This window comes from Tachyglossus aculeatus, chromosome 20 (assembly GCF_015852505.1).
Source record: "Tachyglossus aculeatus isolate mTacAcu1 chromosome 20, mTacAcu1.pri, whole genome shotgun sequence".
Taxonomy (NCBI): domain Eukaryota; kingdom Metazoa; phylum Chordata; class Mammalia; order Monotremata; family Tachyglossidae; genus Tachyglossus; species Tachyglossus aculeatus.
In genome coordinates, this window is record NC_052085.1 from 14028761 (window position 1) to 14055151 (window position 26391).

Below are 26391 nucleotides of genomic sequence, written 5' to 3' on the forward strand. Positions count from 1 at the left end.
TGCTTAACAAATGCCATTAAAACAAATCCAGCTTTAATATCTAGGTCATCCAATCATAGATCATCCCTTTCCAATACCTATAGATCTCAGTTCCACCTCTGAAAGCCTCTCCCAACAACTGGAGCCACTCACCTCTCTGAAATTCTGCTCAAAATTCCGGAGTTGTAGGCACTGCTCTAGTTTTCGCTGATGTTTAGCCCAAAATTCATCAAACGCCGCCTCGGTTTCATCCAGCTGAGCCAAAAGCCTATGAGAAAGCACAAGCATTCTTGAGGGCACACAAATATGAGGCCGTCACAAAGGAGAGGCAATTATATTCATTTTCTCTAGCCCGTAAGCTCGCTGGGGCAGGGGAATGTGTCTATTTATTGTTGCATTGTACTCTCCCAAGTGCTTAGTACAGTGCTCTGCACATAGTAAGCACTCAGTAAATACAACTGAATGAATGAATGAACCGTTCTTACTGGCCTCTAGACCGTAAGCTTCTTGTGGGCAGGCACTGTGTCTGCCAACGAGAAGCAGCGTGGCCTAGCAGATACAGCACCGATCTGGGTGTCAGAAGGACCTGGGTTCTAATCCCAGCTTCCCCACGAGCCTGCTGTGTGACCTTGGGCAAGTCACTTCACTTTTTTGGGCCTCCATTACCCCATCTGTAAATTGGGGATTGAGACTGTCAGCCCCACATGGGACAGGCTCTGTGTCCAACCCCATTTGCTTGCATCCACCCCAGTGCTTAGAACAGTGCCTAGCACATAGTAAGCGCTTAATAAATACCATCATTATTATTATTATTAGGCCATTCTGGAATGCACTCGGTATTCCTGGAAAGCAAAGCGCCACGGCAAGTCAAGCTTTGGTGTGAGCCCTCCTCGCTACACGAATCCCTCAGCTTTGAATCAGTTCTGATTTCTCAGCAGCATCCAGAAGGAGCGGTGGGTTGGCAGGACAGAGGGGGAACCCTGTCGGGGCTCTGAGGAGACATTTGCCGGTAGCGTGGCCTCATGGAAAGATCCCAGGCCCAGGAGCCAGAGGGCCTGGGTTCCAATCCCAGGTCCACCACTTGTGTGACCTCAAGCAAGTCATTTAACTTCTCTGCGCCTCAATTCCCTCATCTGCAAAACGGGACTTCAATATTTGTTCCCCCTACTATTTAGAGTGTAAGCCCCATTTGCTTGCATAATAATAATAACAATAGTAATGGTATTTAAGTGATTACTATGTGCCATTTTCTTATATTACAATAATAATGGTATTTGTTAAGCATTTACTATGTCGCACTGTACTAATTGCTGGGGGTGAATACAAGCAAATTGAGTTGGACATGTGAGTCCCTGTCCTACGTGGGGCTCACAGCCTCTCTCTCTCTCTCCCCACTTCCCAGATGAGATAACTGAGGCCCAAAGAAGTAAAGTGACTTGCCCAAGGTCACCCTCCAGACAAGTGGAGGATCCACTAGTCAGCTGTGTGACTTTGGGCAAGACACTTCACTTCTCTGGGCCTCAGTTCCCTCATCTGGAAAATGGGGAGTAAGACTGTGAGCCCCCCGTGGGGCAACCTGATCACTTTGTAACCTCCCCAGCGCTTAGAACAGGGCTTTGCACATAGTAAGCGCTTAATAAATGCCATTATTATTATTATTATTATTATTATTATCATCCGGGATTAGAACCCATGACCTTCTGACTCCAGGCCCTTGCTCTATCCAGTAGGTCAGACTGCATCTATCTCAGCACTTAACACACTGCTTGGCACAGAGTAAGCGTTCAACAAATACAACAATTATCATTCTTATTATTCGGTCTATGACTAGCTTGATTTGGGCCTGGGAGGTTTTGAAAGGACAATGGAGGGTGAAAATCACATTTCTGGGGTCTTCTCACCTTTCCATGGTGGTCTGATTGTCAAGCTGGCCCTGATTGAGATTACACTCCGGCTTTTTCCTCAGAGGCTCCCGGATACTTTCGAGGATAGTCTGGCCCTCTTTCACAGCCATCATCATATCTTCCTGCAGAAAACGGAAAGAGCAGAAAGAGCAAAGAGGAACATTTGAGAATTGTCTCATCACACACCACAGATTCAAGTTTTCTTGCCATCTGTTTACTGTTAGATTGTACTCTCCCAAGCACTTGGTAGAGTGCTCTGCACAGGGTAAGTGCTCAAAAAATATGATCGACTGTTTATACCTTTAGTTTTTTTATTTGCTGGTTTAAATGGTATTTGTCAAGCGCTTACTATGTGCCAGGCACTTTACTAAGCGCCGGTATAGATAGAAGGTAATTAGGTTGGACTGTGTCCCACATAGGGCTCACAGTGTTGATCCCCGTTTGACAGATGAGGGAACTGAGGCCCAGAGAAGTGAAGTAACTTGCTCAGGGACAGCAGACAGATGGCAGAGCCAGGATTAGAACCCAGCTCCTCTGAGTCCCAGGCCTACACTCTTCTCACTAGGCCAAGCTGCTTCCCATTGGTCATGGGTTCTAATCCCGGCTCTGCCACTTGTCTGCTGTGTGACCTTAAACCCAGGCATTAGAACTCAGGTCCTTCTGGCTCCGTCCGTCAGGTTATCCTGGCTCTCGATTTGCTTCTCAAATACCACAGGGATTGTGATTACAGGGACTGAATCTGATCTGATTACCTCATATCCACCCCATCAGATATAGTAGGTGCTAATAAATGGCATCCCTATTACATACTGAGAGCTCGCTATGTACACAGTACTATACTAGGTGTCCAGGAGAATACAATAAAGGAAGACTGTAAGACCCTAGACTGTAAACTCGTTGTGGGCAGGGAATGTGACTGTTTATTGTCATATTGTACTCTCCCGAGTGCTTAGTACAGTGTCCTGCACACAGGAAGTGCTCAATAAATACAACTGTTGGATCGAAAGACACCGGCAGACCTGCCCTCGAGGTTACTTTGATACCACAGCCTCCGGATACTTCAGTTAGAATTTGGATTCAGTCCACATGACAACCCATCTGAATTGTTCGTCTCAGAGCCCGAAGTCCACACCCCCGATGTCATTATTTGCCAACCCGAGCGCATTCCTCTCAGTACATCTGCCTACCTTCATTTTGTCCTTCTTCTCCGTGTGTGCCGTGAGTACCAAGCTGGTGGATGGCCCATCATTGGGTAATTCCGTCTCAGCCAGTTCCGTTCCAAAGGACTGAAGCATTTGAGCGGTCTGTTTAACCATCAGGGCAAAATTCTCTATAGCCTTGGCGAAAAACAAAAGCATTACGAACCGTTCCACATCTGAAACGTGGTTAATCTGGGCCGGTTCCCTCACGGGGTGGCCCGTGAGCAAACTCGCAGCCTTTCCAAGACCCACACTGCCGTTTTTTCCAGAGGCAATCCTTCCAACATTATATCTGGCAGACAAATACCTTCACCATCAGTTCCTTGACATTGTGATTCCTTAGACCCAGATCAGCCAGACAATTGGGCTTGCTTCCTCTCCTTGGTTGGGACAGGGTAACACCACACCACATAACAACGGTCTCTTGCTTCCCAGCCCGAAGAAAACCACTCCCAAACTCATTACTCATGCTGCTGCTCTACCCTGGCGAGGATCCACAGAGACCGACTTTTCCCCGGTCATGAAGTAAACTAAGGGTGATGTGAACTCGCCTGGCAAACGGCCACCTCTGGGGCCGAGGGAGCCAATCGAGGGCAACCGAAGAAACCCCAGAGCCGTCGCTTCGGCCCTAAGGTGACTTACTGTGCGGTGAGAGAGCCATCTGCTGTGACAGTAATCCAAGGTCCCACCCAGGTCTTCGGTCAGCTGGGTTTTGTCGATGTAACTGTGCAATTCCGGTACTGAGCTCAACATAATGACCTGGAGAAGAGGAGAAGAGCCGCGCGGCCGGCCGGGTGATTGTTGGAAACTGTCAAGCAGCAGACCATTGCAGGGGAGGGCCGATCTGCAAGGTTATGTTTCCCCTGCCTCATTCAAAATAAATTCTGCCATATTTTATGAGTGGCAGCAAGGCCTAGTGGCTAGAGCCCGGGCCTGGGAGTCAGAAGGTCATGGGTTCTAATCCCAGCTCCGCCACGTCTCTGCTGGGTGACCTTGGGCAAGTCACTTCACTTCTCTGGGCCTCAGTGACCTCATCTGGAAAATGGGGATCGAGACTGTGAGCCCCACTTGGGACCGGGACTGTGTCCAACCCAATTTTCTTGAATCCACCCCAGGGTTCAGTACAGTGTCTGGCATATAAGAAGTGCATAACAAACACAATTATTATTATTATCTACGAGGTACTAATTAGTATGAATCGATCAATCAATGGTATTTATTGAGTGCACATTTGTGTGCAGGGCACCGTACTAAGTGTTTGGGGGAGTACAATACAACAGAGTGGGTAGACACGCTCTCTGCCCATGAAGCAGTGTGGTCTAGTGGAAAGAGCACAGGGCTGGGAGTCAAAGGCCTGGATTCTAATCCAGCCCCGTCACTTTTCTCCTGTATGACCCTTGGACAAGTCATTTGACTTCTCTGTGCCTCAGTTACCTCATTTATAAAATGGAGACTAAGAATGTGAGACCAATGTGGGACATGGACTGTGTCCAACCTGATCTGCTTGTATCTACCCCAGCATTTAGTACAGTGCCCGGCATTTAGTACAGTGACACATAGTAAGTGCCTAACAAATACCATACAAAAATGACGAGCTTACAGTCTAGAGGGGGAGACAGACATTAATAATATACATAAATTAAACTACGGATATATGCACGAATGTTATGGGGCTGAGGAAGGGGTGAATGAGGAGAGCCAATCCTAGTGCAAGGGTGACGTAGAAGGGAGTGGGAGAGGAGGAAATGAGGGCTTAGTATCGCTATAAATTCAGGCTGATGTATGCTATTCCATCAGTGTTTCCGCTTTACCTAATTAACACACTTTAATGCTTAGGAAAGTCAACATATTTCCTCCATCCTCCCACCTTCAAGGTGAAAATGTTTCACTAGTAAGAAAGGGAGGGAGGAAAAGAAGGGACCAGGTGAAGTGATTTATTCTCAGTGTTGGCACTACTGTACTTTTTTTCCGGTCTTCTCAGGACTATGACACTGCTTAGATTAAAAAAGAAAATTCCAATTCCCTGGAAGTTGGATTTTTCACATCTGTTCCTTATTACCATGCTGTCTTTAAGTATTGTACTATCTGTACAAATACACACACACACACACACACACACACACATACATTTTCATTTCTCTCCCTTGGTGTTAGGATCTTTTGGAAGCCTTTGTTCAGAAATTCTTCTTCCGATTATTTTACTGTCTCCCCCTCTAGACTGTAAGCTCCTTTTGGGCAGGGAATGATTCCACCAACTCTCTTGCAGTATACTTTTCCAAGCCCTTACCTTAGTATTATTCTCTGCCCACAGTAAGCATTCAGTAAATAGCACTGACTGATTGCTTGCTTGCCCTAGGTCATGTTAATACAGGGCTTAGTAAGTGCCTGGCACATAGTAAGCACTTAACAAATACCACCATTATTATATTATCATTATTAATCACTGGTCTAGTGCCTGAACAACTCGGACCCTCTATATTATAAACTCATTGTGATGAGGGAACGTGTCTACCAACTCTGTTCTATTGTACTCTCCCAAGCGCTTAGTACAGTGCTCTGCACACATAAGCACTCAATAAATAGCAGTGATTGGTACTAATTTCCAGGCCATTAAACATGCTTAACTGACAAAACAGGGGTGACGATGAAACCACATGTATTTTCTTAATCTTACCGAGTCTCGGTTTTTTTCCCTCCCCACTAGAATAAGAAGTAGCAAGAAAATACATGAAATGGTAATCTCCCCCACTCAACCTTGCTGTATGTACTTTGCTGACAAAGGTGAAGTCCCCTCTCCACCCAAAAAAAAAAAAAATACCTACCGGTACCTTCATTTTAAAGTCATCTCTGTTGAATTTGAAAGCAATGTCGGAGAGCGCGCGTTGGAAAAATCCTGTAGGACGCAGGACGAGGACTAACTGCAGGTTTCCCGGGAAAGATGCCTGGGAGGAACACAATTAACAAATAATCGTTTTTGTTAAGCACTGTTTGCAAAGCACTGTACTATGCACTTGGGAGAGTACAAAATAACAATAAACAGACACATTACCTGCCCACAGTTAGCTCACAGACTACAGGGGGAGGATTATATTGGCAGAGAGCTCAAATTAGAAAAGAACACAATAAATGTATCTTACTAAGACACAGCCTCAAGGCCCTTAACGTCTCAGGACACGTGTACTCTATGGGCAGAGACCGCGTCTCCCAACTCTGTTAGACTGTCCTCTCCCAAGTGCTTAGTACAGTACTCTGTACCCAGGAAGTGCTCAATAAATACCATCAATCTACTGATTGCAAATAACCTACCACCAGGAAAGTAGTCCTTGCTTGACTGTAAACTCGTTACAGTAAGGGAACGTGTCCTCTGAATGTAATGTCCTCACCCAGGCACATATAATAATAATAATAATGATGGTATTTGTTAAGCACTTACTATGTGCTAAGCACTGTTCTAAGCACTGGGGGAAATACAAGGTAATCAGGTTGTCTCATGTGGGGCTCATTCATTTGATCGTATTTATTGAGCACTTACTGTGTGCTGTGTGAAACCACACATTTTCTTAATCTTACCGAGTCTTGGGTTTTTTTCCTCCCCACTAGAATAAGAAGTAGCAAGAAAATACATAAAATGGTAATCTCCCCCACTCAGTCTTGCTGGATGTACTTTGCTGACAAAGGTGAAGTCCCCTCTCCGCCCCTCAAAAAAAAAAAACCTACCAGTACCTTCATTTTAAAGTCATCTCTGTTGAATTTGAAAGCAATGTCGGAGAGCGTGCATTGGAAACCGTGGGGCTCATTCATTCAATCGTATTTATTGAGCACTTACTGTGTGCAGAGCACTGTACTAAGCACTTAATCCCCACAGTCTTAGTCATAGTCTTAATCCCCATTTTACAGATGAGGCAACTGAGTCACAGAGAAATGAAGTGACTTGCTCAAAGTCCCACAGCTGACAAGTAGCGGAGCAGGGATTAGAACCTCTGACTCCCGAGCCCGTGCTCTTTCTACTGAGCCACGCTGCTTCTCCTAGAACACAGAACAGCGCTCTGCACACAGTAAGCGCTCAACAAATATGACGGATTGATTGATTGGACCTGAGAAACGGAGGTGAGGCTACTGCGAGTTTTTCAGGCCTAATGATTTTTAGAAAACTGGGTCAAGAACTGTGAGCTGGTTGTGGAAAGGGAACTTTCCCTCATCACAGTGAGTTTATAATCTAGAGGGTCCTAATAGTTCAGGCACTAGACCAGTGATTAATAATGATAATATAATAATGGTGGTATTTGTTAAGTGCTTACTATGTGCGGGTTGTGGAAAGGGAACCAACTCCGTTCTACTGCACTCTCCCAAGCACTTAGTACGGTGCAGTGCTCCACGATAAAGATGACTGATTGAAATAATCTCACCACCTGCGAGAATTACTAAAAAAAAAAAAGCTTTCTTTGGGCCCCTCGTCAGTCGTCAGATGAACAAAGTCCCTTTACGAGGGCCTAGGAAAATCCTAGCTGTAGCCTCATAATTAACCATCTTGTTTGCTTCTGCTGTATTCTCCAACAAGCCCAATCCCTACAGTATTTTCACACACGATCCAGCCAGATGCAAGTTTCGAGGGGAATTCGCACTTTGAGAAATACCTACTCTCCCCAGCGCCAGCGGGGAAAGAAAAATTCCTTTCTTTCCCCTACTTCCCCAAGTACACTGGGGCATAAAGGGCCGGGGAAGAATAAAATGTATTTGCCATGTACATCCTTAGTTCCTGCGGAAAAGCCTCCGGGGCTCAAATCCGATCCGACAGTCACGGAAAAAACTCAGCGGGCTGACGGCAGCACGGTGTTGGAATCTACTGCTTGAATGATCGGGTCCCGCTCCGTATCAGAGCCGGCTGTGCAGAAATCCCTGCAGTGCTCCGGAAAGCAGGGATGGGCTTTTGAAGGAAAGAGGTCAGGACGATCGAGGGTGAGGCACTGGGGAAAGAAAGTCTGGCTCTACATTTAGAAAGTCTCCAGACTGTCAGTCCACTGTGGACAGGGACCGTGCTGACCAACTCTGTTCTTCTGTACTGGCTTAGTACAGTGCTCTGCTCATAGGACGTGCTCAATAAGTACCATGGATTGATTCATTAGATCAGCTGTGGAAATAGATTTTGGCTTATTTCCCCTGTACCCCCAAATTTTCCTTCTTTACATCTTTGAGGGGACCCTGAGTTCTAACCCTTGTTCCGTACTTGCCTTCTGGGTAACCTCATTTTAGCAGCGAGAAGCAGCGTGGCCTAGTGACAAGAGCACGGGCTGAGAAGTCAGAGGACGTGGGTTCGAATCCTGGCTCTGCTGTGTGACCCTGGGCAAGTCCCTTCTCCGTGCCTCAGTTACCTCATCTGCAAAATGGGGATTAAGACTGAGCCCCACGTGGGGCAACCTGATTACCTTGTATCTACCCCAGCGCCTAGAACAGTGCTTGGCACATAGTAAGCACTTAACAAATATCATCATTATTATTATTATTACAGTTCTTGGCACCTAATAAGCACCTCACAAATACCATAATGATCATTACGATAATAATAATAATAATATCAAAAAAGCCCCTGGGAGTTTCTCGAGGCTTCCTAGGTACAAAGAAACTTTCATTCATTCGACCACATTTATTTAGCACTTACTGTGTGCAAAGCACTGAAATAAGCGCTTAGGAGAGTACAATGTAACAACTCACTGCTATTCGTAGAACCGAAGCTTTGACTGAGCTCCATCTGTCTTGTCTTCGATCGATGACCAGAATAAAGCCAATTCCAGCATCTTCTAAGCTGAAGGAAGAGTAAGAAGAGAATTTGTAATTAAGTGGAGAAACACAATGATTCAGTCATTTATTCTATAGATATCCCTCATAATAAAATCGTCACTCTTGGATTATAAGAGCTTATGAATTGCCATAGCTGAGTCCAAATGTGAAATTATGCCAAATTTGGCACATATTTAAAAGTTGTCATGTTTCTAGAGAGATGTGGCAGGGCTTAGTGGAAAGAGCCCGGGCTTGGGAGTCAGAGGGTGTGTGTTCTAATCCTGGCTCTGCCACTTATCAGCTGTGTGACTTTAGGCAAGTCACTTCACTTCTCTACACCTCAGTGACCTCATCTGTAAAATGGGGATTATGACTGTGAGCCCCATGTGGGACAGCCTGATTACCTTGAATCTACCCTAGCACTTAGAACAGAGCTTGGCACATAGTAAGTGCATAACAAATACCACTATTATCATTACCTGGGCTGCTAACAGTACTCAGTTCTCAGTTTAATCGGCCAAATTTTTCTATCGCTTCCCTCATCTCAAAATCAACTATACAAGCAAGGGTTGGATGCTTTTTTGATCTATCTTTTGGGAAGTCGAGGATTTCTGCCAATCCTCGAAAACCACGCCAACCCTGCTGATCAACTTCAGCTTCTGGCTCGGGCTTATCGAACTCGTGGCCGAAATCCCCCGGGTGGTACATTCGGTCTAGAATGGGAAGGTTGGGCGTTCTTCCGAGTTCAAAAGAAGATCTTGGGGGGATTCTTTTCATCTTTTCATCTTCATTATAAGCGCTTAGTACAGTGCTCTGCACACAGAAAGCGCTCAATAAATACGATTGATGATTGATCTCTTGTTGGGGGAAGAAAAGTGCCAAGAGGCCAGAGTCATTTGCTGGCTAGCAGACTGTTGGGGGGAAATCTTTGAAATGGCGGGATCTGGGAGAAAGACGGGGCTTCCGTCATTCATTCATTCATTCAATCGTATTTATTGAGCGCTTACTGTGTGCAGAGCACTGTATTAAGCGCTTGGGAAGTACAAGTTGGCAACATCTAGAGACGGTCCCTACCCAACAGCGGGCTCACAGTCTAGAAGGGGGAGACGGACAACAAAACAAGACATATGCTGCCTTCTGTATAACGCTGCCTTCTGCTTCCTTACTCTGAACAACTGTCCATGCTCTAGCTCACCTCCTCCAGGAGGCCTTCCCAGACTGAGCCCCCCTTTTCCTCTGCTCCTCCTCCCCATCGCCCCTACTCCCTCCCTCTGCTTTACCCCCTCCCTGCCCCACAGCACTTGTGTATATATGTACATATTTTTTATTTTATTATTCTATTCATTTTATTAATGATGTGCATAGATCTATAATTTGTTTTATTTATATGGACACTATTGATGCCTGTCTACTTGTTTTGTTTTGTTGTCTGTCTGCCCCCTTCTAGACTGTGAGCCCCTTGTTGGGTATGGATTGTCTCTATTTGTTGCCACATTGTACTTTCCAAGCACTTAGTACCACACTGTACTTTCCAAGCACTTAGTACAGTGCTCTGCACACAGTAAGCATGCAATAAATACAGCTGAATGAACTGAATGAATGGTCAGAGAGTACAGATGAGGATGTCTGCTTCTGTTGGCTGATTTCGTATTCAAGCCAATTGCAAAATGTCAGTCTCTGATCGCTAGCCAATCCCAAACAGAAATGAACAAGAACAGCAAGCAGAGTGGTCTAATTTGAATTGCTAATTTTCAAAGCTGTGACTGCACACGAGTGAAATATTTCTTCATTTAACCACCAGGTCAAATTACAAACAGCAGAGTACTATCTCCTTTAAGGCCTTTTTTTTTAAAAAAAAAAAAAAAATGGTATTTGTTAAGTGCTCGCTATAAGCCAGGCACTGTTCTAAGCGCTGGGGTAGATACAAGCTAACCAGGTTGGACACAGTTCTGGTCCCACATGGGACCTACAGTCTTAATCCCCATTTTACAGATGAGGCAACTGAGACCCAGGGACGCAAAGTGGCTTGCCCAAGGTCACACGGCAGACACGCGGCGGAACCAGGATTTGAGAAGCAGCGTGGCTCAATGGAAAGAGCCCGGGCTTTGGAGTCAGGGGTCACGGACTCAAATCCCGGCTCTGCCAATTGTCAGTTGTGTGACTTTGGGCATGTCACTTCACTTCTCTGGGCCTCAGTTACCTCGTCTGTAAAATGGGGATTAAGACTGTGAGCCCCCTGTGGGACAACCTGATCACCATGTAACCTCCCCAGTGCTTAGAACAGTGCTTTGCACATAGTAAGTGCTTAATAAATGCCATTATTATTATTATTATTATTATTACAAACCAGGTCCTTCTGACTCCCCAGACCAGGGCTCTATCCACTAAGCCACACTGCTTCTCCAGTAATTCTAATAAACCCTCTGCCCGTCTACCTGTCTCCCCTAATCAGCATTCAGCAGGCACTTGGCAAGGAGGGTCTATTTCTATCCCTGGAGACTCTAGCCCCAGAAACCACCAAAAAGCAGCATTAATATTGAATAAAGTCGAGGCCTAGTGACTAGAGCCCAGGCCTGGGAGTCAGCAGGACCTGGGTTCAAATCCTGGCTCCGCCACTCGTCTGCCGCTGGACCTCGGGCAAGTCGCTTCACTTCTCTGGGCCTCAGTTACCTCATCTGTCAAATGGTGATTAAGACTGTGAGCCCCACGTGGGGCGGGGACTGTGTCCAGTCCGATTAGCTTGTGTTGACCTCAGGCTGACGCAAAGCAAGTGCCTAACAAATCCGATTTAAGAAAAATATATTAAAGTATTTAGTGAAGCCTTTGGTAGTTTAATGAGTACTTTGGAACAGGAATAATCTCCAGATGAATGGAGATTAGGCTAACTATAGACGGAGGAGGAGATGTGGACATTTTCTCTCTCTCTTTCTCTCCCCGTTAGGCTATAAAGTAATTGTAGGCAGGGAATGTGTCTGTTTATTGTTGCATTGTCTCTCCCAAATGCTTAGTACAGTGCTCTGCATATTGAAAGCACTTAATAAATACCATTGTTTGACATAAGTACATATGTATGTGTGCGTGTAAGATTTTTTTTAGGCTTATAACATTTACCATATCTCTGATGTGGGGAGTTGTCTGTGAAAATCTAGTATTCAATAGTGCATCACCTATTATTTTGTTATCAGATATGTTTGATACATCAAATTCCCACCTGGGTATTATTTCCCAGAGCTTAGTACCACGCTTTGCAAGCAGTAAAAGCTTAATAAACACTATTACCACTACTACTTGTCAAAACCTAAACAATATTCTCAGGAATATATTGTTTGACCTCTGACAAGCTCTTGCACTTTCCCTATCTCTGCACCTAGTAAGCGCTCCATAAATAATCCTGGCTCCACTACTTGCCTGCCATGTGACCTTGGGCACTTTACTAGCGCTTAGAACAGCGCTTAGAATAGTGTTTTGCACATAGTAAGAGCTTAATAAATGCCATCATTATTATTATTGACTACTCTGTGCCTCAGTAAAAAACGAGGATTAAGATTGCTATCCCCATGTGGGACAGGAACCGCATCCAACCTGATTAACTTCTATCTATTCTAGAGCTTAGAACAGTGCATGGCACATAGTAAGCGGTTAAAAAAGTATCATTATGATTATTAATAAATATGATTGATTGATTGCCAGGCACTGTACTACTACTACTAATAATGATGGCATTTATTAAGTGCTGAGCCACTGAGAAGCAGCGTGACTCAGTGGAAGGAGCCCGGGCTTTGGAGTCAGGGGTCATGGGTTCAAATCCCAGCTCTGCCAATTGTCAGCTGTGTGACTTTGGGCAAGTCACTTCACTTCTCTGGGACTCAGTTCCCTCATCTGTAAAATGGGGATTAAGACTGTGAGCTCCCCGTGGGACAACCTCCCCAGGGCTTAGAACAGTGATTTGCACATAGTAAGTGCTTAATAAATGCTATTATTATTACTATGAGCAAAGCACTGTTCTAAGCACTGGGCACTGTTCCAGATTGGGCCTGGGTTCATTCATTCATTCAATCGTATTTATTGAGCGCTTACTGTGTGCAGAGCACTGTACTAAACACTTGGGAAGTACAAGTTGGCAACATATAGAGATGGTCCCTACCCAACAACGGGCTCACAGTCTACTAGGGGGAGACAGACAACAAAATAAAACATGTGAACACGATTGATTGATGTGAACAGGTGTCAAGCTGAAGTAAAGCTAGATGCACATCATTAACAAAATTAAATAAATGGAGTAGTAAATATGTACAAGTAAAATAAATAGAGTAATAAATCTGTGTTCTAATCCCAGCTCCTGTCTAGTCCGAAAACTCACTAAAGGAAGGGAATGTGCCTATTTATTGTTATATTGTACTGTCCCAAGCGCTTAGTACAGCGCTTTGCACATAGTAAGCGCTCAATGAATGATTGATTAGCAGTGTCCAAGACACTGGATCAATGGTTCCCTCTTGTGGATCCAAATGAAAACTGCATGTAGTCAGTCAATCACTGGTATTTACTGAGCGCTGTCTGGGTAACAGAGCACTGTACTAAGCGCTTGGGAGAGTACAACAGAACAGACACATTTTCTGCCCACAATGAGCGTACCTTCTAGAGAACCCCTGACCTTTCCTTCTCACCTAGTAGAAAAAACAAATTGGAATTACAATCTCATAAAAAGAGGCACAGCCTCCACAGCAACTATTCCACCTGGAGGTGGGGAAGATAATTTTCTCCCGCTCACGGCTGAATAATAATGATGGCATTAGTTAAGCGCTTACTATGTGCAAAGCACTGTACTAAGCGCTGGGGAGGATACAAGGTGATCGGGTTGTCCCACGTGGGGCTCACAGTCTTCATCCCCATTTTACAGATGAGGTAACTGAGGCCCAGAGAAGTTAAGTGACTTGCCCAAAGTTGACAATTGGCAGAGCCTGGATTTGAACCCATGACCTCTGACTCCAAAGCCCGTGCTCTTTCCACTGAGCCACGCTGCCTGAATCGCTAGCTCAATGAGTTAGCCGGACCAGAGTTATGGGGAAAACAGTGCTCTGCACATAGTTTGCGCTCAATAAATACGATTGAATGAATGCAACTGCCTTTTTGAATGTAAAGAGCCTCACTTCTCTCACCTGCAAATTGGGGATTCAATCTGTTCTCCCTCCTATTTAAACTGGGAGCCCCATGTGGGATCTGATGAACTGTCTATCCCAGGGCATGAAAATAGTAAGCGCTTAGCAAAGAGCACAAGGATTATGATGATTGTTGTTATCATTATTATTATTACTGATTGACTGACTGGATGCCAGTCCCAGAAGGCAGAGAGCAGCGTAGCAGTGCGGCCTAGTGGCTACAGCCTGGTCATGGGTTCTAATCCTGGCTCCACCACTTGCCTGCTGGGCAAGTCGCTTCATTTCTTTGGGCCTCAGTTCCCTCACCTATAAATTGGGGATTGAGATCGTGAGCCCCACATGGGACAGGGACTGTGCCCGCCCTGACTTGCCTGTGTCCACTAAAAGCACTTAGAACAGTGCCTGGCACAAAGTAAGCGCTTAACAAATACCATAAAGTTATTATTACTATTATTACAGAACTTGGGGCTGATACACCTGCAGACTCCTGCCTCCATTAGCGGAAAGATACCCATCGCCCAAGGAGCTCTTAAGGCGGGTAAGTGATAAGCAGGGAAGACAACAGGGAAATTCCCCACTCACACGTCAATTTGTTACAAGAGAATTTGTAGAGTTTGCAAATTTGCAGAGAATTTGCAGAGAAGCAGCGTGGCTCCATGGAAAGAGCCCGGGCTTTGGAGTCAGAGGTCATGGGTTCAAACCCCGACTCTGCCAATTGTCAGCTGTGTGACTTTGGGCAAGCCACTTAACTTCTCTGTGCCTCAGTTACCTCATCTGTAAAATGGGGATGAAGTCTGTGAGCTCCCTGTGGGACAACCTGATTACCTTGTAACCTCCCCAGCGCTTAGAACAGTGCTTTGCACATAGTAAGCGCTTAATAAATGCCATCATTATTTATTTATTTAAAGCCTGTCTCCGTTGCTAGATTGTAAGGTTCTCAAGGAAAGGGATTGTGTATACTTACTCTGTGTAATCTCCCTAGTGCTAAATACAATCGTCTGCAAAGAGGAAGCACTCAATAAATACCACTGCCCTGCACAGAGGAAGTGCTCAATAAATACTCTTGTCCTGCATGGATGAACTGCTCAACAAATACCATTGCCTTGCATGGAGGGAAAGATCAATAATTATCAGCACTCTGCGCAAAGGAAGTGCTCAGTAAATACCACTGCCTTGCACAGAGGAGGTGATCAATAAATATCATTGCCCCACATAGTTGAATTGCTCAATAAATACCACTGCCTGGCACAGATGAACTGCTCGATAATTGCCACTGCCTTGCACAGAGGAAATGCTCAATAAATACCAATGATCTGCACAGAAGAAGCGCTCAGTAAATAATACCAGTGGTCTGCACAAAGGAAGCATTCCATAAATAATACCATTGGTCCGTACAGAGAAAGCGCTCAATAAATAACACCACTGGTCTGCACAGAGGAAGCGTTCCATAAATAATACCATTGGTCCGCACAGAGAAAGCGCTCAATAAATAACACCACTGGTCTGCACAGAGGAAGCACTTGAATACCATTGTTCTGCAGAAAGGAAGTGCTTAATAAATACCACATAATGGTGCTTAATAGTATTTATTGAGCCCTTACTATCAACAAAGCACATATTAAGCACTTGAAGGAGTGCAATACAGCGGAGTTGGCAGACACATTCCCTTCCCGCAACAAGCTTACAGCCTAGGAAACTCTCAATAAATACCACTGCTCTGCAGAGAGGAAGCACTTAATAGATACCATTGCTCTGAACAGAGGGATGTGACAATACATACTACCATTCTAGCCAGAGGAAGCACTCATTAAATACCATGGATCGATCACTTAAATACTCCAGGAGAGGGGAAGATTGTCAAACAAAGCCCTTTCACATGGATTGTTCCAGACATGGGCTAAGGGAATTCCCTCATTTGTTTGTCCAGACCTTTCAGCGGTATTTAGTGAAGCAGCATGGCCTAGTGGATAGAGCATGCGCCTGGGAATCGGAAGGACCTGGGTTTTAGCTCTGCCCCGTGTTGGCTGTGTGACCCTGGGCAAGTCACTCCACTTCTCCGAGTCTCTGTGACCTCAAATCTGTAAAATGAGGATTAAGAGCGTGGGCCCCATGTGGGATAGGGACTGTGTCCCACCTGATTAACTTGTATCTACCCCCTGTGCTTAGAACAGTTTTTGGGCACTCTGCTAGGCTAGATATGACACGATCAGATCGGACGCAGTCCCTGCCCCACGCGGGCCGCACAGTCTACAGGGAGAACTAGTATTTTATCCTCATTTTACAGATGAGGAAACTGAGGCCCAGAGAAGCAGAGTGACAGCAGACGCCTGGCAGCTGAGGACTCCTGACTCCCAGCCCAATCTTCCCGGGTCCTGTCAAATTCAAATCCCTTTTAGACTGCGAGCCCACTGTTGGGTAGGGACTGTCTCTATATGTTGCCAACTTGTACTTCCCAGTGCTCTGCACACAGTAAGCGCTCCATAAATACGATTGATGATGATGACGATGATTCAAAATGATCCGCTCCCGAATGCCGTTTTCCGATTTACAGGATTTCGGTGCTTCCTGAAGCTCAGCTAAGAGCAGTCTCCCTTCCGAAGGGCTTCAAACCGTCGTAGTAGGTAGGGCGCGGCCGAGAAAAGTCAGTACCTGGGTACGCTGGTGAGATAGGTGAGGACATTCTGAAATTCACTCTCTGGGATCTCCCCAAAAGCCGGGTAGTCGGGGAAGGTGATAACCGGACATCCATCTTGTCCCCGTCCACCTGGAAGGGAATAAAGAAAACTGATCCCATCAGATCAACCCAAAGTGGTTCACTACCACCCCAAAGGTAACCAAAGTCCAGACAAGCAAACATGGGGGCAGGTAAGGGAGGATTCCTACTCATCAATCAATGGTTTTTACTGAGCGCTTGGAAAGTTCAATTTGGCAACAGATAGAAACAATCAACGACACCGCGTCTCATTTTTTCATTTCTTGAGAAGAAGCGTGGCCTGTAGTGGCTAGGGCCCGGGAGTCAGAAGGACCTGGGCTCTAATCCCAGTTCTCCCACATGTCTGCTATGTGACCTTGGGCAAGACACTCCGCTTCTCTGTGCCTCAGTTCCCTCATCTGTACAATGGGGATTAAGAATGGGACAGGGACCGTGCCCAACTGATTAACTAGTATCTATCCCAGCGCTTAGCACAGAGCACACAGTAAAAAAAAAAGATTACTATGATTAATTCTTCTCCCTTTGTGGTAAAGATGCTTAGTAGCAGAGTGGGATGGATTGCCTTATTGAGAAGCAGGGTGGCCTAGTGGAAAGGGCACGGGCCTCAGAGTCAGAAAGTCCTGGGTTCTAGTCCTGGCTCCGCCACTTGCCTGCTGTGTGACCTTGGGCAAGTCATTTAACTTCTCTGTGCCTCAGCTGCCTCATCTGCAAAATGGGGATTAAGACTGTGAGCCCCTTGTGGGTCAGGGACCGTGCCCAACCTGATTATCTTGTACCTACCGCAGCGCTCAGAACAGTGCCTGGTACACAGCAAGCACTGAACAAATGCCTTAATTATTATTCTTTTGGAAAAACTTAAGAAATTCCCTAAGGATTCGGGCTAACCTCAGACTGAACCTTGCTCGAGTGAACGGAGAGATGACCCATGTCTATTTTGGTTCTTTTTTTCTTTTCCAGCCTCTCGCCCATTCTTGGTCCCATTTGGGATTGAGAATGGAAATACTGAAATACCCGCAGGAAGGCTATTGTTGTGCTATTTCTTGACTTCCTAGGAATAAGCACAGACCTAGATATGTCTTCAAATTCCCTGTTGGCCGGATACGCGGGACTGGAAGCCAAGTGTTCCGGACTAGTTTTCCCTTAGACATCTCCTTAATGTGTCCAGAAGACTGCAGCATGGCCTAGTGGATAGAGCAAGGGCTTGGGAGTCAGAAGGACCTGGGTTCTAATCCCGGTTCTGCCACTGCTCTGCTGTGTGACCTTGGGCAAGTCATTTCACTTCCTCTGTGCCTCAGCTACTCCATTTATTTATTTATCTTACTTGTACATATCTATTCTATTTATTTTATTTTGTATGTTTGGTTTTGTTCTCTGTCTCCCCCTTTTAGACTGTGAGCCCACTGTCGGGTAGGGACTGTCTCTATATGTTGCCAACTTGTACTTCCCAAGTGCTTAGTACAGTGCTCTGCACACAGTAAGCGCTCAATAAATACAATTGATTGATTGATTGATTAGTACAGTGCTCTGTATACAATAAGCGCTCAATAAATACCACTGACTGGCTGGAAAGAACCCAGTGGTGGCCTGTTCTTACTTGGGTGGAGGCTGGCAGACCCTCAAACCCACTGAAGGAGATAAGGATCCGGACAACTGATGCCCATTGCCTCTCATCTCCTGCCTCCCTCGCTACAAGCTGGAAAGGTTGGCATTTTTGCAGAGGCCCTGGTATTTCCGGAAAGGCCAGCAGGCACTTGTCTGCTGGGTGACCTTGGGCAGGTTGTTTCACTTCTCTGTGCCTCAGTTACCTCATCTGGAAAATGGGGATTCAGATTGTGAGCTCCATGTGGGACATGGACTGCGTCCAAACCGATTTGCTTGTATCCACCCCAGCGCTTAGTACAGCATTTGGAGCAAAGTGCTTAACAAAAAGCACAATTATTACTATTATCCTTTTGCTCACCTTCTTCATAGCCCATTGGCCCTTTCAGTCACTTTTCTATTATTTATTTTGTTAGTATGTTTGGTTTTGTTCTCTGTCTCCCCCTTTTAGACTGTGAGCCCACTGTTGGGTACGGACTGTCTCTATATGTTGCCAACTTGTACTTCCCAAGCGCTTAGTACAGTGCTCTGCACACAGCAAGCACTCAATAAATGATTGATGATGATGATGATGTAAAATGGGGATTAAGACTGTGAGCCCCACCGTATTGTACTCGCCCAAGTGTTTAGTTCAGTGCTTTGCTCAGTAAGCACTCAATAAATTCAATTAAATGAATGAATGTGGAACATCAACTGTGTCCAACCTGATCAGCTTGTAGCTACCAGAGTGTTTAGAACAGTGCATGGCACATAGTAAGCGCTTAAATACCATCATTATTATTATTTTTATCAAGATCAAATAGTAGTAGACAAGTGGAGGCGCCAGGATTTAAATGAAGTCTGCAGCAGTGAGGAACAGTGTAACCTTGGGGAAAGAGCACAGGCTTGGGAGTCAGAGGGCCTGGATTCGAATCTCGGCTCTGCCAATTGCCTGCTGGATGACCTCGGGAAAGGCACTTCACTTCTCTGGCCCTCCGTCTCCTCAACTGTAAAACGGGGATTCGATATTTGCTCTCCCTCCTCCTAAGAGTGAGGCCCATATGGGATCAAGATTGGGTCCGACACAAATAAGTTGTTTAACCCCAGCTCTTAGAACGTATAGTTGGTGCTAAAAATCCATCATCATCATCATTATTATTTTTCTTGATAAATTCAAGCGGGGGTAGATACAAGCCAATCAAGTTGGACGCAGTCCATGTCCCATGGGGGGCTCACAGTCTGAATCCCCATTTTACAGATGACATAATTGAGGCACAGGAAAGTTAAACGACCTGCCCAAGGTTACACAGCAGACAAGCGGTAGCTGGGATTAGAACCCAGGTCCTTCTGACTTCCAGGCACTACCCACTAGGCCACACCGACTACTACTTTATAATTCACAGGCAAAGGATCTTTATTGAAACTGTGAAAGCTTTCAGAAAGGCTAATTTTAAACACAATATTTTTTACTATTGGTTTTTTTTAACTATACAGAGGGTGCATATATAGTTATATGAACACAAAGAAAAACTTAAAGAATAAGGTACACTAGAAGTAAAAAAATCAACCATTCCTTTTTCCTTTGCAAACAACAGAATGTCTCAATAATAATAATAATAATATTTGTTAAGTGCTTACTATGTGCAAAGCACTGTTCTAAGCGCTGGGGAGGATACAAGGTAATCAGGTTGTCCCACATGGGGCTCACAGTCTTCATCCCCATTTTACAGATGAGGGAACTGAGGCCCAGAGAAGTTAAGTGACTTGCCTAAGGTCACACTGCTGACAACTGGTGGAACCAGGATTTGAACCCATGATCTCTGACTCTCAAGCCTGGGCTCTTTCCACTGGGCCATGCTGCTTCTCTGCTTCTCAAGGCCTGAGATAGCTTGAAAAATGGAAAAAATGAAGAGAAGACACCTTCTGAATGTAATATTGCTAATGAGTGGATAGAAAAATCTCAAGCAAGGAATAATTTACAATATCATTTTGGCATGGTGAAAAATGAGGGCACTAAATTATCTTAAATTATATTTTTATGGTAATTTGTTAAGCGCTTTCTATGAACCAGGCACTGTACTAAGCTCTGGGGGAGATACAATCTAGTCAGTTGGGCACAGTCTACATCCTACATGGGGCTCACAATTTTAATCCTCATTTTACAAGATGAGAAAACAGGTACAGAAAAGTAAAGTGACTTGCCCAAGGTCACACAGCAGGCATGGTGGGATCAGAACACAGATCCTCTAACTCCCCAGCTCATAATAATAATAATAATAATGATGGCATTTATTAAGCGCTTACTATGTACAAAGCCCTGTTCTAAGCGCTGGGGAGGTTACAAGCTGATCAGGTTGTCCCACGTGGGGCTCACAGTCTTCATCCCCATTTTACAGATGAGGTAACTGAGGCACGGAGAAGTTAACTGACTTGCCCATTGGTGGAGCCGGGATTTGAACCCACGACCTCTGACTCCAAAGCCCGAGCTCTTTCCACTAGGCGGCTTTTCAGGAAATGAATCACAGCAAAGAAATCCCATTATTGCAGGTCTGAGTAGTTTTACATGACTTCAGACGCACAGATCCAAACACAATTTTCACTGCATGGCATTTTTAATGGACAACGTCATCTTGAAGCAAAATGCCTTCTCTAAACATTGTCTTTTGGACATGGGAGAGGCATTTCACATAAAATGTCCTTCAGAGAATTGTATATACCATACAGCGGAGCAAATGTCAAACAGAGCTGGAGTTTAGACAATCTGGAAAACCTAATGGGAAGGAGCCAATTTTTATGAATGTGAACCCAGGATCATGGTAAGAATTCATTCATTCATTCATTCAACTGTATTTATTGAGCGCTTACTGTGTGCAGAGCACTGTACTAAGCGTTTGGGAAGTACAAGTTGGCAACATAGAATAACCTTTCCCATTGGGATTGAATGGGAATTTTGAGCCCCCGCGGATTTTAAATATCATGCCACACTATTCCAGATTTTTCTTCATGAGGACATGGGCTGTAAAAACAGGTTCTTTAAATAATAAATCGGGATGTTTGTTAGTGCTTACTCTATGCCAAACACTGTATTAAATGCTGGGTAGATGCAAGATAATTGGGTCAGCCGATCCCTGTATCATATGCAGTCTAAGTAGGAGGGGGAACAGATATCAAATCCTCATTTTGCAGATGAGGAAACTGAGGCACAAAGAAGTGAAGTGACCTGCCCAAGATCACACAGCGGGCAAGTGGCGGAACCAGGATGAGAACCCAGGTCCTCTGATTCCCAGGCCCACGCTCTTTCCACTAGGCCACACTGCTTCCCCAAGTGAGTTTCCCAACAAGAGCGTGCCTATGAATTAATGATTCAAAGCATAACAGGGAATCAATTTCCTCATCCAGGAGGGAAATTGAATGAATAGGAGAATCTAACCCCTTATCTCCTACTGATTCAATTGTTTTTTGTTTTTTTTTTTAATGGAGTTTAAGCGCTTACTGTGTGCCAGGCACTGTTCTAAGCGCTGGGGGGGGAGACAAGATAAGCCGGTTGGACACAGTCCATGTCCCACATTTTTCAAATGAGGTAACTGAGGTCCAGAGAAGTGAAGTGACTTGACCAGGGTCACACAGCCGACAAGTGGCGGAGCTGGGACTAGAACCCAGGTCTTTCTGACTCTCAAGCCTGTGCTTAACAAACACCATTGAGTTCTAAAAAAAAAAAAATAAGGTTGGATGCTTACAGTGCTATTCTGTAAACATCATCAATGGTAATTTATTGGAAAGTTAGAAAAGTTATAGGGGGATAGAGGTCAGTCTGGGGATCATTTCTAATTTCTCCCTTCTTAAAACCAAAAGAGTTCAATTTGTCCAGACTGGGAAGGGTTTGGGCTTACATACCAGGCAGTAACTTTGCCTCTAGACTGGAAGCTCATTGTGAGCAGGGAATGTATCTACCAACTCGGTTGGTTTGTCCTCTCTCAAGCGCTTAGTTCAGGACTCTGCACTCAGTAAGCGCTCAGTAAATATCGTTGATTGATTGATTGAGTGAAAGTGAGAAGCAGCGTGGCCCAGTGGAAAGAGCCTGGGCATCAGAGGTTCTGGGTTCTATCCCCGGCTCTGCCACTTGTCTACTGTGTGACCTTGGACTGGTCACTTCCTTGGACTGGCCTCTTCAAGTTCTTGTACCTCAGTCACCTCAACTGCAAAATGGGGATTAAGACAGCGAGCCCCATGTGGGACATGGACTATGATGACGATGGTATTTGTTAAGCACTTACTATGTGCAAAGCACTCTTCTAAGCGCTGACTATGGCTATCTTGAATCTACCCCAGTGTTTAGGACAGTGCTTGACACATAGTTGAGTAGGGACTGTCTCTAATTGTACTTTCCGAGTGCTTAGTACAGTGCTCTGCACACAGTAAGCGCTCAATTGAATGAATGAATAGTAAGCACTTAAATACCTTTTTAAAAAAAGAAACAAACCCAAAACATTGTTACTTAGCCAGGGAATCAAGTGCTAATTACATGTACCTCCCTCTAGTGAGATACTGCAAGGAAATAGATTCCCCTCTCAACTGATCATGACTCAAAGAGAAGTAAAATATACTGTCACCAAACTGTTCCCTTTAAGGAGAGACCAAGGCTCTGTTTGCTTACTAAACAGTGTGTCATCTAATAACTTTCTATTTATATGAGGTTTAATTTTTGTGATCTAGGCCATTGGAAATTGTCTCCCAGAAACAGCAATTTGTGGGAAGTGATAAGTTCACTGTGGGCAGTGAATGTGTCTATCGTTATATTGTACTCCCCCAAGCGCTTAGTACAGCGCTTTGCACACAGCAAGCGCTCAATAAATACATCTGAATGAGTGAATAAGTGAAGAACTCTACATTTAGAATCCAGTCTCCAAGCTGCAGAAACCAGGTGGGGACCCAGATCAGTGATTAAACTATATAGGTTACCAGAATGAACAAATGAAATATAAAGTCTCTTTGGCACTACATCACATGGTGGAATTAAATTGGAAAAAGACCAAAGAGGGTTTGGAAAATTATCCAAATATTTAGATTCTACTTTTGAAGGAACCATGCCTGCGTGCATACACACACATTCAAGAAGCAGCTTGGCCTAGTGGAAAGAGCAAGGACCTGGGTGTCGGAGGACCTGGGTTCGAATTCTGACTCTGCTACTTGCCTGCTGTGTGAACTTGGGCATGTCACTTCTCTGGGCCTCAGTTTCCTCATCTGTAGAATGAGAATTCAGACTGTAAGCCCCATGCGGGACAGGGGACTATGTCCAACCGATTATCTTGTATGTATTCCAGCACTTAGGACAATGCCAGGCACATAGTAAGCACTTCACAAAAACCACTGGAAAAAGAAAAACAAACTCAAGTATATGTTGCCAATTTGTACTTCCCAAGCGCTTAGTACAGTGCTCTGCACATAGTAAGCGCTCAGTAAATACGATTGATGATGAAGTATTAGGGAGATAGTGTCTGAGGCTAGTGAGTTGGACAAGCATTTAGCTCCATGCACAGTAAGTGCTCAATAAATACCAGTGAGTGAATGAAGAGGGACTTTTCCCTGACAAGGATGCTAACCTGCAGAAACAGGCTGGAGGTGTGGAGGCATGGATGGGAAAGAAATTGGCCCTGATGGGGAGGAAGCGGGGGTGGGAATCATGTCTCCTGCTTCACAGGTGTGAACAGGAGCCAGACTCAGTAGTTGGGAGGGGCCCCATTCGGTTGTCAAGGAAGGAAGGGTGATAGCAATCAGGCCCACGCCAGGGACAAACACAAGTTGCAACCTCCTACACAACATTCTGCTACACTCAAGCTTTCCCATTTTTTTTTTAATTAAATGCTATTCATTAAGCGCTTACTTTGTGCCAGGAACTGTATGAAACACTGGGCTATATATGTGCGTGTGCGTATTTGTTAAAGGCTCACTATGTGTCGAACGCTGTTCTAAGCGCTGGGGTGGGTACAACTTAATTTGGTCAGACACAGTCTTTGCCCCACGTGGGGCTCACTGTCTAAATAGGAGGCAGAACAGATATGTAACAGCGTGGCTCAGAAACAAGAGCCCAGGTTTGGGAGGCAGAGGTCATGGGTTCTAATCCCGCCTCTCCACTTATCTGCTGTGTGACCTTGGTCAAGTCACATCACTTCTCTGTGCCTCAGTTCCCTCATCTGTAAAACGGAGATGAAGGCTGTGAGCCCCATGTGGGACAACCTGATTACCTTGTACCCGCCCCAGCACTTAGAACAGTGCTTAGCACATAGTAAGCACTTAACAAATGATAATAATAATAATATGTAACCCCATTTTACATTTGGGTGAACTGAGGCACAGAGAAGTGAAGTGACTTGCACCAGATCTAGTGGGAGTTGAAACCATAAGAGGGAAATAATAATACTAATAATTATGGTATTTGTTAAGCACTTACTAGGTGCCAGGCACTGTACTAAGTGCTGGGGTGGATACAAGAAAATCGGGTTGGACACAGTCCCTGCCCCAAATTCTAAGAAGGAGGGAGAACAAATATTGAATCCTCATTTTACAGATGAAGGAACTGAGGCCCAGAGGAGTTAAGTGACTTGCCCAAGATACCCACAGCAGGCAAGTGGCGGAGCCAGGATTAGAACCCAGGTCCTTCCAACTCCCAGGCCTGGGCTGTATCCACTAAGCCACGCTGCTTCTCTATCCAGGAGTTGGATAAGACCCGGGGCAACAATTTCTGAAACGAACACTCTGATTCCGTACTCACAGTCGGCTGGCTTCCCTCTAACTCCTGTAGCAGCCCAGCCCCACTTACCAGATAGATAAGCAAACTGTTTCTTCAGTTGGTCTTCAATATCAGCGGCACCGAGAGGGATGATGTCCTGGTGCATGATTTCATCTGAGGAGAGAGACACAGAGAGAGAAAATAAACACGCTGTCCATCTGTGGAAAACTTTACTTCATCCACCGTAAAATGCCAAGTCTAGATTAGCCACACAGAGAGCATCACACACATCCAGAAACACCTTAGGGGGTCACATGCCCAGACAAAAAAAACCATAAATCAAGTTTCCATCTAAGAAGGCTTTTCCTCTCTAAGAGAAACTGCAACTGGCCCCTTAAAAGGACCCAGCAGTAGTAGTACAACCCCTTGTATCCCCCCAGCGCTTAGAACAGTGCTTTGCACATAGTAAGAGCTTAACAAATACCATCATCATTATTATTATTTGTAGTAGTAGTAGTAGAGGAAGTAGCAGAGGTGAGGAGAGAGAGTGTTCGTGATTGAAAATCTGTGGGCACATTGTGAGTCAATCGAATTTACTGAGCTCTTACTTTGTGCAGAGCACTGTACTAAGCGCTTGGGAGAGGACAACAAAAAAGACACATTCCCTATCCACAACAGGCATACAGTTTAGAGGGGGAGACAGACATTAACACAGACCGTGAGCCCCAAGTTGGGTAGGGCCTGTGGCTGATCTGATTATCTGAATCCACCCGAGGTACTTAGTTCAGTTGTGGGCGTGCGAGGCGCTCACTCAATACCCTTATTATCATTGCTGGATGCTTCCAGGCTGCAAAGGGAGTCGGATGGCCTTGACCAGAGAGCTGCCTTATGGGTTTCCTTTTATAATAGTAATAATGATGATGGTATTTGTTAAGTGCTTACTATGTTCCACACACTGTTCTAAGCACTAGGGTAGATACAAGGTAAACAGGCTGTCCCACGTCAGGTTCACAGTCTTAATCCCCATTTTACAGATGAGGTAACTGAGGCACCAAGAAGTTCAGCGACTGACCCGAAGTCCCACAGATGGCAAGTGGTGGAAGTAGGATTAGAACCGGGGCCTCCTGTTTCGACAATCCGACTGTCCAAGAGAATACATTAGTGCCGATCCTTAATGATTAACTCTTCACCGAGACTCTAATGAACAATAACGATGGTGTTTGTTAAGCGCTTACTATGTGCCAAGCACTGTACTAAGCCCTGGGTTAGATGCAAGATAATACGGCTGAACACAGTCCCTGATCTACTTGGGGTCCGCAGTCTAAGTCATCCTAACCCTGAAAACATCTGTCAGCCGTTG

General features: G+C 45.1%; 1 protein-coding gene across 7 annotated transcripts in view; it reads right to left on the bottom strand.

The window, feature by feature from the left end:
- Positions 1 to 26391, bottom strand: part of MCF2L (MCF.2 cell line derived transforming sequence like) — a 146728-nt gene that overhangs the window by 38956 nt on the left and 81381 nt on the right. For all 7 annotated transcript variants that reach the window (XM_038761551.1, XM_038761550.1, XM_038761556.1 and 4 more), the window contains 8 exons: positions 25122 to 25205; positions 16663 to 16777; positions 8792 to 8882; positions 5905 to 6024; positions 3725 to 3841; positions 3071 to 3220; positions 1881 to 2005; positions 133 to 247 (listed from right to left, as the gene is read on the bottom strand). In XM_038761551.1, the coding sequence (XP_038617479.1) occupies positions 133 to 247; positions 1881 to 2005; positions 3071 to 3220; positions 3725 to 3841; positions 5905 to 6024; positions 8792 to 8882; positions 16663 to 16777; positions 25122 to 25205 (917 nt within the window). The remainder of the gene's footprint in view (positions 1 to 132; positions 248 to 1880; positions 2006 to 3070; positions 3221 to 3724; positions 3842 to 5904; positions 6025 to 8791; positions 8883 to 16662; positions 16778 to 25121; positions 25206 to 26391) is intronic.